This window comes from Vespa velutina, chromosome 2 (assembly GCF_912470025.1).
Source record: "Vespa velutina chromosome 2, iVesVel2.1, whole genome shotgun sequence".
NCBI lineage: Eukaryota > Metazoa > Arthropoda > Insecta > Hymenoptera > Vespidae > Vespa > Vespa velutina.
In genome coordinates, this window is record NC_062189.1 from 3,022,400 (window position 1) to 3,037,399 (window position 15,000).

General features: G+C 30.5%; 3 protein-coding genes and 1 long non-coding RNA gene across 22 annotated transcripts in view; 1 reads left to right on the forward strand and 3 right to left on the reverse strand.

Annotated features, from left to right (window-relative positions):
• LOC124946498 (DALR anticodon-binding domain-containing protein 3) overlaps nt 1-2,270 on the reverse strand; it is a 7,281-nt gene extending 5,011 nt beyond the window's left edge. For all 6 annotated transcript variants that reach the window (XM_047487255.1, XM_047487252.1, XM_047487253.1 and 3 more), the window contains exons 1-5: nt 1,717-2,270; nt 980-1,610; nt 758-891; nt 521-688; nt 1-443 (exon numbers count right to left, since the gene is read on the reverse strand). The exon at nt 1-443 is cut by the window's left edge. In XM_047487255.1, the coding sequence (XP_047343211.1) occupies nt 324-443; nt 521-688; nt 758-891; nt 980-1,610; nt 1,717-1,995 (1,332 nt within the window). In that variant the 5' untranslated portion in view covers nt 1,996-2,270 and the 3' untranslated portion in view covers nt 1-323. The remainder of the gene's footprint in view (nt 444-520; nt 689-757; nt 892-979; nt 1,611-1,716) is intronic.
• LOC124946499 overlaps nt 1-14,365 on the forward strand; it is a 16,774-nt gene extending 2,409 nt beyond the window's left edge. For 3 of the 9 annotated variants that reach the window (XR_007100102.1, XR_007100103.1, XR_007100100.1), the window contains exons 2-10: nt 2,722-2,850; nt 3,092-3,190; nt 3,358-3,435; nt 3,944-4,406; nt 4,523-4,641; nt 4,702-4,792; nt 10,165-11,101; nt 11,272-11,493; nt 11,854-14,361. This is a non-coding gene — a long non-coding RNA (uncharacterized LOC124946499). Of the gene's footprint in view, nt 1-1,225; nt 1,854-2,160; nt 2,178-2,721; nt 2,851-3,091; nt 3,191-3,357; nt 3,436-3,943; nt 4,407-4,522; nt 4,642-4,701; nt 4,793-4,976; nt 5,543-5,674; nt 6,352-10,164; nt 11,169-11,271; nt 11,494-11,853 lie in introns of those variants that run through there. The other 6 variants (XR_007100105.1, XR_007100101.1, XR_007100108.1 and 3 more) reach the window with 6 other exon arrangements.
• On the reverse strand, nt 2,381-6,459 carry LOC124946495 (FHF complex subunit HOOK interacting protein 2A-like). Of its 3 annotated transcripts, XM_047487242.1 has the most exons (6): nt 6,041-6,459; nt 4,268-5,341; nt 3,695-4,145; nt 3,241-3,604; nt 2,664-3,164; nt 2,381-2,591 (listed from the first exon to the last, which is right to left on the reverse strand). In XM_047487242.1, the coding sequence occupies exons 1-6, from the start codon at nt 6,083-6,085 to the stop codon at nt 2,492-2,494; spliced, it is 2,535 nt and encodes an 844-aa protein (XP_047343198.1). In that variant the 5' UTR covers nt 6,086-6,459; the 3' UTR covers nt 2,381-2,491. The 3 variants fall into 3 exon arrangements, with proteins under 3 accessions (XP_047343198.1, XP_047343197.1, XP_047343199.1); XM_047487241.1 differs by having other exon boundaries at nt 4,268-6,459; XM_047487243.1 differs by lacking the exon at nt 2,381-2,591 and having other exon boundaries at nt 2,717-2,767; nt 4,268-6,459.
• LOC124946497 (hexokinase type 2) overlaps nt 7,368-15,000 on the reverse strand; it is a 27,085-nt gene continuing 19,452 nt past the window's right edge. For 3 of the 4 annotated variants that reach the window (XM_047487248.1, XM_047487250.1, XM_047487249.1), the window contains exons 2-7: nt 11,884-12,046; nt 11,361-11,716; nt 11,049-11,148; nt 10,566-10,920; nt 10,171-10,441; nt 7,368-9,892 (exon numbers count right to left, since the gene is read on the reverse strand). In XM_047487248.1, coding sequence (XP_047343204.1) covers nt 9,815-9,892; nt 10,171-10,441; nt 10,566-10,920; nt 11,049-11,148; nt 11,361-11,716; nt 11,884-12,046 — 1,323 coding nt within the window. In that variant the 3' untranslated portion in view covers nt 7,368-9,814. Of the gene's footprint in view, nt 9,893-10,170; nt 10,442-10,565; nt 10,921-11,048; nt 11,149-11,360; nt 11,717-11,883; nt 12,047-14,945 lie in introns of all 4 variants that reach the window. The other variant, XM_047487251.1, reaches the window with a different exon arrangement.

The following is a 15,000-nucleotide window of genomic DNA, read 5'->3' on the forward strand; positions in this document are numbered from 1 at the left end:
AAGACGATAACTTATTACTTTATTATTGAATTTTATCATTGAATAGATCGAAATACCATCGTATAAAATAATATTTTTTACATCGATGAATTTTAATTTTTTTTAAATCGGCATCAAATTAATGGAATGATTAATTGTTCTCATTTGTTAATCCGACGTAAAAGATATCCTAAGTTATAATAGTGTCGATAAATTTGAGAAATATTTTAATCCTTTCACAATATTATCATTTATTTCTTTAATTTATATAAAATAATGTGATTATTTAATTGATTGAAATTAATACAAGTTATTCGACCTGCGAATATTTCATCGAGGAATTCTTACATTCGAGAAACAGATTTTATATTGAATATCGCGAGAGTATTTTGCAAAATAATTTCCAATGCTTTTAGCATGTAAATTCTTGCTATTAATTTTGAATACAAATGCTTATATCCCTCCTGTAACGAATATATGATTATTGAAAAATTTAACATTGTATATATTATTATATAATTAATAATTATGATTAACTTACCGTTAATATTTTAATTCTTCTATAATAAATACTAAACTTTTGGCATAGCCGTGATAAAAACATGCATATAACTTGTGGACAGATTTGAAAATTAGGTTTATGCCTGATACTGTTTTCTATAGCTTGAGAATATCCAATTATAAAGTTATAAATGAGTTCCCATTCATCCTACAAAATATATAATTTTAAAATTCTAGTAATATTAAAATATAATTGTTTTAAATATCAATGTTTTACCTCATCATCTAAAACAGAAAAATCTACAGCCTCGATATTTGTTAATTCTGGATATTCTCCGTTGGATATACCTTCATTATATTTTTCTATAATTGCAGCTATTCTAGCAGTATTGTATAATATGAAAGGTGCACCTGAAACAATATTTTTACTCAATATTTTTACTAATAGTTTGTAACTTATATTCAAGCTACGTTTATAATCATATAATTAATGAAAGACCTTTCGTATTGGTAAGACTTCTGTCTGTATTTGTATGAATATTAATGGAAACAGGACGACTTGGTTTAACAGCCAATAATTCAAAAGTGACAGTAGCCTCTGCCATATTCCGAAGGAAAGAATCCTCATTTGTATCTTGTTTGTTTGTTTCAAGATATTTTTGTTCGTTTAATTCCATTATTGTTTCAATTTTATTATATATATATTTGCTCCAAGTTAATGTTATTTCTTTGGTATTTGTTTCAGAATTTTTAACCACACCACACACATAATTTTTACTATCTTCAATCGTTTCTCTATGAGACTTATTGGTTAATACAACAGAATGAGGGCAAACCTTCTTGCATATACTGTATCCTTGCAAATCCAAAATTCTTTCACTGATATCCTTTATTAATTGTAATCTCATGCTAGTTAATTCTGATTGTTCATCTGGAAGAAATGTTAGGCAAATATTTTCATTTATAGATGCGTTTCTTCCAAACGATGGTCCTTTTTGAATGACGGTATTTATAATAGTTTTCATAACAGATGGTCTTTCCAGAAATAGACAAATCCGTTCGTTTTGTAAAGTACATTTTGTTATCTTTAAATTCCAAGTATTACTAGCTAAAATGAGTGATTGAAAGACCTAAACACAATAATTACTATACTATTATTTAAACATGAAAAAAAAATTTATTGAAATAGGTTATGTTGTACTTTAATATATATTTTATTTTCATTCCATTTTTTACCTTTTCATTAGTATTAATCTTTTCCACTTGTTCTAACACAGTATTTCCAATGTGTGCACAATGTTGCAAAATATTGGTACAGTTTTCATTACAATCTAATTTATCAGCTAAAATGGTCTTCCATAATTTGAGGCTAGGTAAAAAATACAAGTCTCCGTTTATAAATAACTTTTCATTATTAACTCTGATAATTGATTGATCTTTACACTCAAATCCCGTTAAATGAAAAAATATATGATCAATAAGTGTTGAAATAGAATTATTTGATATATTTTCCATGGGGAAGTAATTCTTGTTAAATCTCCGAGTTATTTTTTCCACAATTAAGGTTATGTTTTCCTTTTTCCTTGGTTGTTAAAAATCAAAGACGTAAAGTTTACAAATGTTTAATTTCAATAGCTTTTTTATTAGAGATATTAAGTTGATCATAAAAGATCTTTATGTCAAATATTACTACTAAGGTGTTTATTACTAGTTTATATATATATATATATATACACACACACACACATATGTTTATGCACATATATATACACGCGCGCACACACACATACATATATATGCATATATATATATATATACATACAGTGTTATATACATAAATGCCGAATATATATATATATATATATATATATATATATATGTGTATATAATATAATACAAATTGATCTCAGAAATGATATTTTATCTGAGCATAATTAAAATAATACAACAACAATAATACATCCATTAGTAAAACATTAACGACTAAAATTTGTTCATTTTATATTAGGTATCACATAGAATGATGATATTTGACATATGCTATTGCGGCAAGTCCCTTACAAAATTCTTCTGTAACTACAACACTTTCGAGCAATGTATTTTCCTTCTCCCTGTAATATCGTCAAAATATTGTTTCCATTGCTTTTTATTATTTAAGAAAGTAAATTTAACTTAATACTTACACATCGTGGATACAGTCATCTAATAATCTCTCTCTTGTTTCTTTTAATTTTTGTTTAGATTCTGCGGTCTTTGGTATTTCATTAACTAGCTGCTTGATTACTTTCTGGAGACAAGTAAATAGACTTTTTGTGCCAGGCACTAGCGGTAGAAGAGGATTTAATAAAAATTCATGCAAGTATGGATGCGGTAAGAGTGTTAATCTAGAGATTACAACCGTAAGTTGCAAGTTAATTTCATATCTTTGCTTAGACATATTGCAAACTTTATCGAAGAGCATAGTTAAAAAAGGTCCCATGTAAAACCGTGTAGCACCATGATCAGCTTCTGGTCTGGAATCAGAACTAGCAGAGTCGTCATGCGTTACTGCTTCCAAAGGCCATGCCATTAAAAAACAATCCCTTAATACAGTAGAATACTGTTTTTCCAGAACAACCATGCATCTTTCGTAACTATTGATATCAGGATCGGTTTGAAGATAGCGTGGTACCAGCGATAAGAAGCTAAAGCAAAATTATGTTCTAATAAGGTATCAAAGTGCATATTGAAACATTCTAGAACAAAATTATTAGCCCTCACCAATTGACAATCCTATGAATATTACTCGGAGCCAAAGTTCTACTGTGACTTTGTTCATAAGAAAGATCTAATGTACTTTTCTTTTCTCTTTCTCTTTCATCTTCTTCATCGCTCCAGGATGTAATGGCACTGTCCGCGGCCGTATTATCGTAATATCCTCGACTAGTCAAATACATCAATGCAAGACAATGAAGGGTATGTTCGTTTCTTTTATCTATAACTTCTTCGAATAATTTCAACGTTTCTACCGTCAGTTCGTCGCTATCCGTGTAACAATTATTTATTAATCTATACAAAACTGGTGAGGTACAAACGTTTGGAATTTCTGGATGCCTATTGTGTCCGACAAGCCAATAGCTCACCTCTAAGAATTTTCAAAATGTGCTTTTGTATTTTTTCTTTTTAAAAATAAATAATCATTTCATGTTACAAATATATATATATATATATATACCTGTAAACAATGTAGAGGATGCAAGCTCTTTCAAGCATTTAGTAATCAACGCAGTTACGAGAATAACTTGATGATCGGCTAAAGCAGGCGTAACTATTTTTTCGAAGAAATTTATTCTAATGTGCTTCGCCAATACATCAGCTACATCCGTAGATGCTTCTCTTATAAGCTGATTACAATAATCAAACCACATATAAAAAGCTGCGACCTGTCGACAACCAGGAAACTTTTTTTCTTTTGTCCATAAAGGTGAATCCAAACCCCACGTCACGTCGACAACATCGATCTCATTTGGATCTACGTGAGCTGGTACAGCATTAAAAAGATTCTCTAAACGGCTAGTTATGATCGTCGATAAATCGCTTTGTGCTACCATTTGAGCAAAGGTGATATCTTCGAGCGAAGCTAAGACCATTATACCTTCGCAGGCTCTCACTCTAACCGTGTTGTCCTATAATGAAAGGAAAGAGAAAAAAAAAAAAAAAAAAAAAAAAAAAAAAAAAAAAAAAGATCGTTAAAAGAAATCTCATTGTAAATAAAACAAAGTCAAGTGAAATAAACACGATTATTTACAGCACTGTTTACGTAGCTCATAAGGGCTTCCAATAAAAGGCATTTTGATTTCGCTGGTATTCGCGATGGTATCAAAAGACTTCGTCCGCAATTATTTTCTATTGGATTATTTGTCTTGTCACAGGTATTGCAATCCTCGGTAAGTCTCAAATCTTTCATACTTTGTAAACACGTTTCTATTTCGGTTACGGGATTGTCAAGTTCATCGCAAAGCTTATCCGTAATATTTGAATTGTTTTGTTTATCATCCGGTAGGTTCATAGTCAAAGTCGAATTACAACAGACATTTTGTGTGAGCGGACTCGAGGATTGGGATATATTCTCCGTATCTTTGGAAGAAGTAGATGCGTTCGAACGTGTGGAAGTGTTAGGTGGTAGGTCAATCTTGATACAACTTATATTAGAACATAAAGACTTTCGTCTGTTGTTTTCAGGATTCAATAGATTCGGATTTACCAAAGCAATCGCCTGTGTATTCAATGGTTCGAACAAAGGATTAGAATTATTCTTTTTTCTATTTGGAACGTAAGTAACTTTCTCGACTTCCAATCTTTCTGAATTTGAACGATTCGAGCCATTTGGCTTTTGTAACATTGGTACGTCATTTATTATATTCGTCACGTGCGGATACTTGCAAACTAAGAAACAGAGCGTTAAGAGAAATTGAATCTCTTCGGTTTCAATTGGAGACGGCGTGTTTCCATTGCAGATTACGATTAGACGTTGTATAGGTGCATAGATTGAGGTGTGATGTAACAAAGGATATTTTGATCGACCAAGTAATTTTCTTAAAAATGAAAGACAGACCACTCTCATACCAGGTGGTGTCTCGGCTGTTGCCAATGAAGCTAACAGATCCAAAAGTTTGTGCTGCAATAAGTATTCCAAACATGGCCCAGGATCATTTCCATCTTTTTCCTCTTCCAATAAAAGCTCAAGTAATCTATCGAGATGCCTGGGTATACTGGTTGTTTGTATCGGAACTTTACAATCGTTCAAATGATTTATATAAAAGTTCATAAGTTGTTTCCAGTGGTATGTGAAGTCTTGTAGCGGCGTGGCCGGTGGTGCTATCTTAAAATCAGACGTGATTGAAAGTTTAATAGTGTGAAACATGAGCCATATATATATATATATATGTACACATACGAAACTAGATGTTATACGCATACTATGTATATATATATATATATATACATAGTTCAAGAAGATATACATAAGTATTAAATTACATAACGAGAAAAGAGGAATCTACAATTTCAATGTCGCATTACGGTATTACGTTACTATCAATCGATACAAATAAGATATTTATAGATCAATATCTTTAATAAAAATTATTAAATTCTTATTTAAAATTTATTAAACGATAAATTAAAATGAAAAGTTTATAATTTTATTTCTTAGGAAAAAAGAAAAAAAGAAAAAAAAAAGAAAGAAAGAAAGAAAAAAAGACGTATAAAGGGAAATAAATATGACACGTGCGGCAATAGGGAATACAATCAGAGGCCGGCAGAGAGAAAGAGAGAAAAGAGACCTTGAAGAGCGTATGCGCGACACAACTATGAAGGGACGATCGATGAATAATATTGTGAAGCTGGAAACATTTTCAATATTTTTCTTTTGCAAACGAACGTAAAGACATTTTGTCGTATCGTTAAAAAAATTTGGAGATAACGCAAAGGACATGGTCACATAGCGAGAGAAATAAAAGAAGAGAAAAGAAAAGAAATAAGAAGGAAACGATTATGACAATTATCAATTATCACTCACCACGTCTATAGCATTTTTTAAGGCGACGTGTATGCCGCTAATCATTGTTCTACTTTGCCGAGGATCTTGTCGGAATGTAGATCGATCGTATCAGAGGCGCTGCTGAACCAATACCAGCATTATTTTCTCGTGATCTCGCGAAATACAACATTCTCTATCGCTTGTCAAACCGCAATGTGTGCGTCTTTCTCTCTCTCTCTCCCTAACGTTCGCTCGTACGAGTACTCAACGAGTCTGTACTCTGAAGCTTTGACATACGTTAATTTGACTTTTCGACGGTAGAGGTAGCGACGAGGCAACGTTAAGATAAAGTACATATATATATATATATATACAGATGATTTATGTCACACATCTATAAGAACGCTTTTAATTCCGATGGAAAAAAAAAAAAAAAAAAAAAAACAAACGATTAGGACGAATTAGTATATTTATTGACGTTAAGTTTGATGTAAACACATCGCAAAATATTATCTTATTTATTCTTTCTAAGTCAAAGGAAGAGATTTTTTTTTTATTTTTTTTTTTTTTTTCTTTTATTAAAATAACGAAAGCGTTATAATTTAAGATTTTTTATTTCGTAATGTCAAGTGTACAAGTCAACAACATCTAATATCGTTAAGTTAATCGTAAAAAAAAAAGAAAAAAAAAGAAAAAGAGAAAAGAAACGTTTATTCTCGAGATCGAGACGTCTTTTCTTATTATTTCCATGATGTATCTCGTTGTACATACAATGGACGAGCCCGCGAGCTTTGAGTGATATTTTAAGAATGAATTCGCCATTATTTTCAATTCTTTTATTTATTCATTTATTTACTTTTTCATTTAATTTTTTTTTCTCATCGTCGGCAGTAATCGATTGCGTCTTGATCGAAACATTTAATTGTATAATTAAATAAATTTCAATTGATTTCATTTGAATATCTCGAAACGATCAAATATAATAATAAAAAATTACGTTTTTTTTTTTTTTTTTTTTTTTTTTTTTATTTTCAGATATAATTACTTCGTCGCTACAATTTCTCAAACTATTATAAAGTTTCTAAAAGTGTATACGCTCATTGCGTACGACTTATGATTATTTATTCACGTAATTTTAACGTAATTTATAAACGTAATAACGAACTCTCTCACTCCTTCGTTTTATTCAAAAATAATTGAAAACGATCGATTTTTATATTCGATTGTTAAATACTCACCGACTTAAGCCTTCGTAAACGTCGTAGCATTGTATCTATATAGTCGAAAAAGAAGGAATGAGGATTGGAAGAACTAACGATGTTCGTATAGAGAAATTGAAGGAAAGCAAAAAAGGAAGATAAAAATAAAAATTTTAAATAAAATATATCTTCAACGATAACAACAGTCACTGAAAAGTACTGCTTTTATGTAAGTAAGTCATTTCGTTATATTCGATCTTATCACTGTCTATTCTATTACGTCTTATCGTACCAACGATAAGAACGTACGATGAATACAGTATACCAAACCAAATTAATGGTTTTTTGCTTTTCTTTTCTTTCCTTTCTTTTTTCTTTCTTTTTTAAATTCTTGTCCTTTCTTGAAACAATTGATCTTTCGTGGAAACAATTTCGGCCTTTGAATTCACTTCGTCACTTTTAATTTCTAATTAATTCACTGAATTTATTTTAATATTCTCCGACTTTTTCTTTTTTTTCCCTTTTTCTTTTTCCTTATTTTTTTCCTTCCTTATCTCATTCCGTTTATTAACTAACGTCGATTACGTCGAATACCGTTGCAAGTGTCTACTAACGTAGAAACATTTCTATTTTACTTCTAACATTTCTTCATACTCCACGAAGTTGAATACTATTAAATGATTGCTATCTTCTCTCTCTCTCTCTCTCTTTCTCCCCCTCTGTCACTCTATCTTTTTCTTTCTTCTTCTATCGTGTTAGCAGAGCAATACACTCGCGAAAACAAAATTACTTGATTATCAAAATTTCGATTTTAAATCGAGAGAATTTATATATATATATATATATTTTTTTCTTTTTATATATCGATGCCATCGTTTTCACAAAAAAGAAATTTGCCTTAAGTCAAACACGACAGAAAAAGTTAATTGAGTGGATCAAAAGATAAACAAAAAAAGAAAAGGAATAAGAAAAAAAAAAAAAAAAGAGAGAGAAGCGTCGAAGCAATACGAAGTTAAATATTTGTTAATACCTTTTTGTTTGTGTTCTTTACTAATATCTTTCATCGGATCCTCGTACAGCCTCAAAAGAGAGAACAAAAATATGGATATTGTGTCTTCGTGGAGATCGGACGATATGAATCATCACATTTCGAACGTTAAAATTCTAACGAACGGTGTCGATTTAAAAATGCGAGCTCTACGAAAGCACAACCGTGTGTGTCTAAAAATAATAATCTAATATTCTAAAAATATATATTTCAAACGACGCAAACTTTGTAGCTATTCCATTTTTAACACACATTCCTCTTAGGATAATTTTTTCATTTTCACTTCCTCGTTTTCTCTATCGTTGATTTTTCTATATATCTATTTCTTTTTTGTTTTTATCGACTATCGGACGTTTCGATCGTCCTGCAAAACAATTAGAAAGAGAGAGAGAGAGAGAGAGAGAGAGAAAAAAACAAAAAAATTCTTTGATTAATTCTCTCTCTCTCCCTCTCTCTCTCTCTCTCTCTCTCTCTTCCTCATCTTCATCTTCATCTTCGTCTTTTTCATCTACGTGTCTTTTCTCCTTAATAAATTATACCGCGTCTCATTTTCCACTAATAACATTATTTATTTATTTATACAATCCTCGGCTAGCCCCTTTGGCAGTAAAACGATTTTGAGTTTTGTCGTGAGAATTACATATAAAGCAAATCTTTATTTCTTCTTATTTTTTTTTTTTTTTTTGGTTATCTTTCTTTTTTCTTTTACACTTCTTCGTATCAAAATATACGATTAATAGATGTATTTTAGAAATTTTCTTGCGTTGTATCTTTTCTTTTTTTATTTTTTTTTTTTGTCTTTTTTTTTTCTTTTCTTTTTTTGTTCAAATATCCAAGGGTGCCGATGAATATATTTTAGTGTTTAGATCTCTTATTCTCTTCTACCAGAAGAGTTCTCTCGCCGTTTCTTTCGTTAAACTAACTCGAAGGTCCCTATGTATATATATATACATATATATATATATATATATATATATATATATACATATGTATATAAATATACATATATAACATGTATGTCTATATGTTTGTCTTTGTTGATACGCGCGCCTCTTAACAATAAGTTAATGATAAAAGATCCGTATAATGTGTATGCGAGTGTGTTCGTGTGGGTGTATATGTTGTGTACGTAAAATCGAGGTCATAAGTAGAGGTTCGTTTTTTGTTTGTTTTGTTTTTTTTTTCTTTTCTTTTCTTTTCTTTATAAACTAATTATTTCTCACGGGTTAGCCCACGCCATTTATGGCTGACAAGCTAGACTACTTTTGTGCTCTATGTACAAGACATTTTTTCGTCTCTATCTATCTATCTCTCTCACTCTCTCTTTCTCTCACTCTCTCTTTCTCTCTCTCTCTATTTTTTTTTTCACTCTTTCTATCTTCATGTGCATTCATTCGTGTGTGGTGACCGTCCACTCGTGTAAGTCCGTGTACATTAAATACGTTTTCCTCTTCTTCTTTATATATATAAGTGTGCTGCTCCGAGTATCAGCTCGTGTAAAATCGTTATCATTACTTTATATAATTTGATGTATGCTAAGTAGTTGATGTGGCACAGTCAACGTTTTCAATGTTTTTGCGAAGCTACCGCGGCAACAAGCGCGGCACCACGACCACTTCCATCTTCTGAGAGCATTAAATCGAACTGTTGAAATAAATTTTTAACAATTACGATCTATATTACGATCTACATACATATATGTAATATAAATATAAATGTAAAATATAGAAACATATATAACATATATATACACATATATTCATTATATTATTTTTATTATATTATGTTATATTTATTATACTTGCATTATATCATATTCAGTAGCATATATAACTATATATATATTTCTTTTTATATTTTATATTATTATAAGATATATGTATATATTATTATTTTATTTTATTTTTTTTTCGCAGACTCACCTGACAACTCGTCAATTCACTGATTTTTGCCGTCATGAGATCGTGAAAGTGCGGATGAAATCTGTAAACTGAACCGTCGATACCAACGGTGACATGGTCTTCTTCCATTTTATTTAAAAGTGCAGCTATGCCAGCACTAGCAAGATGAGCTGCTCTCCTCGAAACGATCGAGCAAACGTACCTAACGTTCTCACAGTCCTGGTCAGAAACGTTACGTTGACCTAATTCCATTAAAATATCACGACAATTCGTGTATTTGCCTTTGGGATCACTGGAAGTATTAAATCATCATTAAAAAAAAAAAAAAAAAAAAAAAAAAAATAACGAAACGAGAAAATAGATACATAGATAAATAGATAGAGAGAAAGAGAAAGAAAGACAGAGATCATACTGACTTTTCTATTTCGGATACGTATTTTGTGAAGAATTTTCCTCGCTTTTTGAGATCACTTGAACATTTGCCACCAAAGATTAGACCCTCGTTGACAAGCTTCTCAAGTACAAGCCTCGTGAGTTCGCCCATGTACATGCCCGATATCATTTTTTCAAATAATTGTTTTCCTGGATTGATCGAACTATTGTCGATCGAACGGTCAAATTCTGTAAGAACAAAGTCGAGGGTCCCATGTTCACCAAAAGCGCCCCATTCCGTGTTGATCAGCATATGTGACTTCTCCTGATCGTAATTTCCGGAGATCGCACACTCTACCCTCTTCGTTTTCTCTACGTAACAAGCATTGGTTCCTGTTCCTGTTTAAATGAGGAAAAAAGAAAAAAAAAAAAAGAAAAAGGGAGAGAAAGAAAAAGATAATTTATCGAGGATTTGTCTCAAGGGATTTGATAATTTGAATATTTGAATTTGTTTTTTTAAAACGTACCAACGATCAAGCCAATACGACAATTTCTATTCTTCCAAGCACAGGACATTAAGGTACCAGTAGTATCGTTCAAGATGGCACAAACATCGATCTTGACGTCCTGTAGAGTTTAAACATCCTGTAATTTTGTATAAAATTGTAACGACTGTAATCGAATTCTTGTAATGATCAAGAATCGTTGACATAATCGCAATACGATGATATAAGATATTTCACATTTCAGATTGATTCGATGAACAACGTTAATTGGCAAATTATGATGCAGAGAAAGAAAGGAAAAGATAAAGAAGAAAATATCTAATAATATCGTACGTCTCTTTTTCTAATGGCTTCCTCCAATAAAGCGACTACGTCTTCGCCAATAACTCCGCTACAATTAAAGCCCTTTGTCCATCTTACAAGATACCCTTTTGTTAAACCATGCTGGGATAATGGAAAACTAAAGGTAAAACCGAGTGGTAATACTTCATCTTGTAGATTTAAATCTTTCACGAACAAGGCTAGACACTGTGCGATATGATCGAATAGTTGAGTACCAGTACCCAACATAAGACTCTGTGGTATTGCGTAGATTTTACTCTTCATGTCGAAGCTCATGCCGTCCAGTGTTATCAATAGAACACGAAAGTTGGTACCACCCAAATCCAATGCCAAAAAGTGACCTTTTTCTGTTAAATAAAAAAGAAAAAAAAAAGAAAAGGGATATAAAGATTGAACGTTGTTTTCCATCACATTTTTATTTGTAACTTGTTACTATTGTATTTTTTTTTTTTTTTTTTTTTTTTTTTTTTTTTTTTTTTTTTAGGTTATCATTGTACAAGAAATAGCCTGTTACCTGTGCCATTTGGAAGATCCTGTACGTATGTGGTAAAACATTTCACAATGGCATCATCGTGACCAGACTTTGAGAGCCCTTTATTAATCTCTTCCAAGAGCCTTGCCATAACCATTTTGAGTTGATCGTTGGAGAGAACCAGATCCTTGCAGGCATCTCGTATCTTAGATAAGAAAACAGCAAAGTTAAATACAACATTCTAATTAGCTCATTATTTACAGACGAACGAATCAACATTCGACGATTAATATTCTTCAAATGACCTTCGACAAATTTTTCTATTATCCATTATTATTTTTACTAGAAAGATCTCTCCTCTACTCGAGAAAAAAAGAAATATGAAATACCCTATTGCGTAATTCTGCTTCGTCATGGTTATTTATAACGAAACTAACGAAGAGCGATTTACCTTTTCAATCGTTCGACCAATTCAGAATATTTTTGGATATGTTCGAGTCGACTTTTTCATTGATATAAAATTTCGAAGTTTAAGTACGAGTTTAATGCGTTAATTAATTCATCGGAATGAATTTTATATAAATATGTATCCAATGTTCGGGCAAATAATTCACCATATTATGGAATATTTCGATATAACGTCAAATCATTAACAGGTGTCTCGGCTAATATTATCAAAATTGTTCAGATAGAAAATTTTACAATTGAAAATTTCATTCGATATGATCGAAATGATGATAAAATTTATTTTATTTTATTTATTTACTTATTTCTTTTATCGTTCATTTTTGCCCAATTAAAATATTGAATATTTATCATTTTAACCCCCCCATTGGAAATATTTGAATCACGTGACATTTGGCGCGCTACTCCGGTCACGTGATACTCGCCGCAAATCTCAAATTTCCCGGGAAATCAAGACTTCCGGAGTCTTAACAACACCCTCTTTGGAGGGTTTAAACATCGATCTTTTTCTGACGTTGTTGGCACACCCTTGAGCTAGCCAATAAAACGTTCATGAATGGTTTATACAGAGAAGGACGATACACGATATACTTTTGTCTCTCTTTCTCTCTCTCTTTCTCTCTCTCTCTCTCGAATACTATATAATACTTAACGCACGTAGCTCAATACAACGTGTAAAGGCCAATGCACACATTAATTCGCATAATGAATGTGCGACATAACGCTTTAGAATCATCCAGTTAAGGATCGATCATTATCATTGTCGCACGCAATTTACGTAAGATTAATCACGTTTAAACGATAAATGTCTCTATCTACGTCTCATATTAATTCATAGTTGACCGATAGAAAAGTTCATAAATTAAACAAGAACTTATATATATATATATATGAGTTTAATGTCGCATGATTTTTGTTCTTTATCCGGAATACTTGTCATTGACATTAAGAAATGATAACGTGTTTCAAATCGCTCTTACGTCGTACCATAATATTTGATAATTTTATCATGACATTATATAGTTTTATGGTGACATTAGATGGAATACATTGACCCTCATAAATTCGAGTTACAACAAATTTAACGGGGTCATTGATAATTCAAGCAAGAAATCGTGATAACAATTAAATAGTTTGTATTAGAAACTTTCGTCGAGATACAAAAATTTGTTTTTAATTAATTAATTTGATATTAACCTTTATACATCTATTATTATAATCGTATTACTTTCCGTCAATGGACTTTACTCGACGCAAAAGTTGCATTCGTCATTCAGAGATATTCTCGAATTCAGTTCTGACTAATAAATTCCTGTGGTTTCTCCAAAAAAAAAAAAAAAAAAAAAAAAAAACTTCAAAGACAGAATAAAACGTGCTATTTATTATTTATTACTTATGCAAAGCCGATAATCACTCCTCTTTGATTATACGTTTCATTAAATAAATTCGATTTTTTTTTATTCATTTAGTCACGATTATAATCGCTTATAATCTCGATTTAATACCATCTAATATTAAATCTAATAGACGATTATTTTCGATACTATTTCAGATATTTCACAATTCTTTTGAATTTTAACGTTTCGTATCAATATTTAAACGTGTATGTGCGTATGTGTTCATATCTACTTCGAACATATTGACTAGGCCGATTTAAAATAAATAAAGTCACGATAATTCATAATTAATTTTGATTCAGTCTGATTTCCGATATCAGAATGGCTACACTTAAAAAAAAAAAAAATTTTAATATTATTTTAACGTAACGTAAAAAATGTAATGCGCAATATAAAGAATACGGACTTTTCATAGAAATATTTGAAATGGTGATAATTGTAATAATGAACTCTTTTGAAATTTCATTATGGAGACGATAAATGAAATTTAAATAAAAATTGGAATTTATAAAATTGACCAAAGATCTTTATCTACTGTTAAGTTTGCTATATTAAAATTTATATATATATATAACTATACACATACACACGTACACACACAAAATATATTTCTACGTATATAAATTTACTTTCGTGCACGTGTATATGTACATAGGAAGATGTAATAAATTTTGAAAAATAAATTTTTCAAAATCAAATGAATGAATGAATTGATATAAAAATTTATATAAAAAAATAAAAAATTCACGACATGTAAATATATATATATATATATATCAAGCATTTCAACGCTTAATAAATTTATAACAAATTGTATATATAAATGGAAAATATAAAAAATTGTGTAACTATATTTAAAATAGTATTAGTAATTAACGTAACCAACATTGGCAGTGGGCATTGCGAAAAACACGAAGCCCTTGATTGGATAGAACATTTCTAGTCCTCGTTGCTTTTTAATTTACGATTTATAAACGATAATATTTATATGATATTAAACAAAATCAATACGTTTAAATTGTCCCTTGAGTATTATCATATATATGACGATAAATTTTATTAATCAATATAATTTTATATTCACAGATGATATATATTTAACTACGTTAAATACTAAACAAATCAGCTAGAATTAAAATAGCTCTATTTCATTCACAAAAAGGTTCAAACTGCGCGTACGACTTGAGAAAATTTCCACGCTCTCGTCGATGGACTTTGCCAAAAGGATTATGTAATCGTTACCGTCATAATTGTCGTCGTCAAAAAGAATTCATTGTTAATTGTTCGGTCTTCGAGT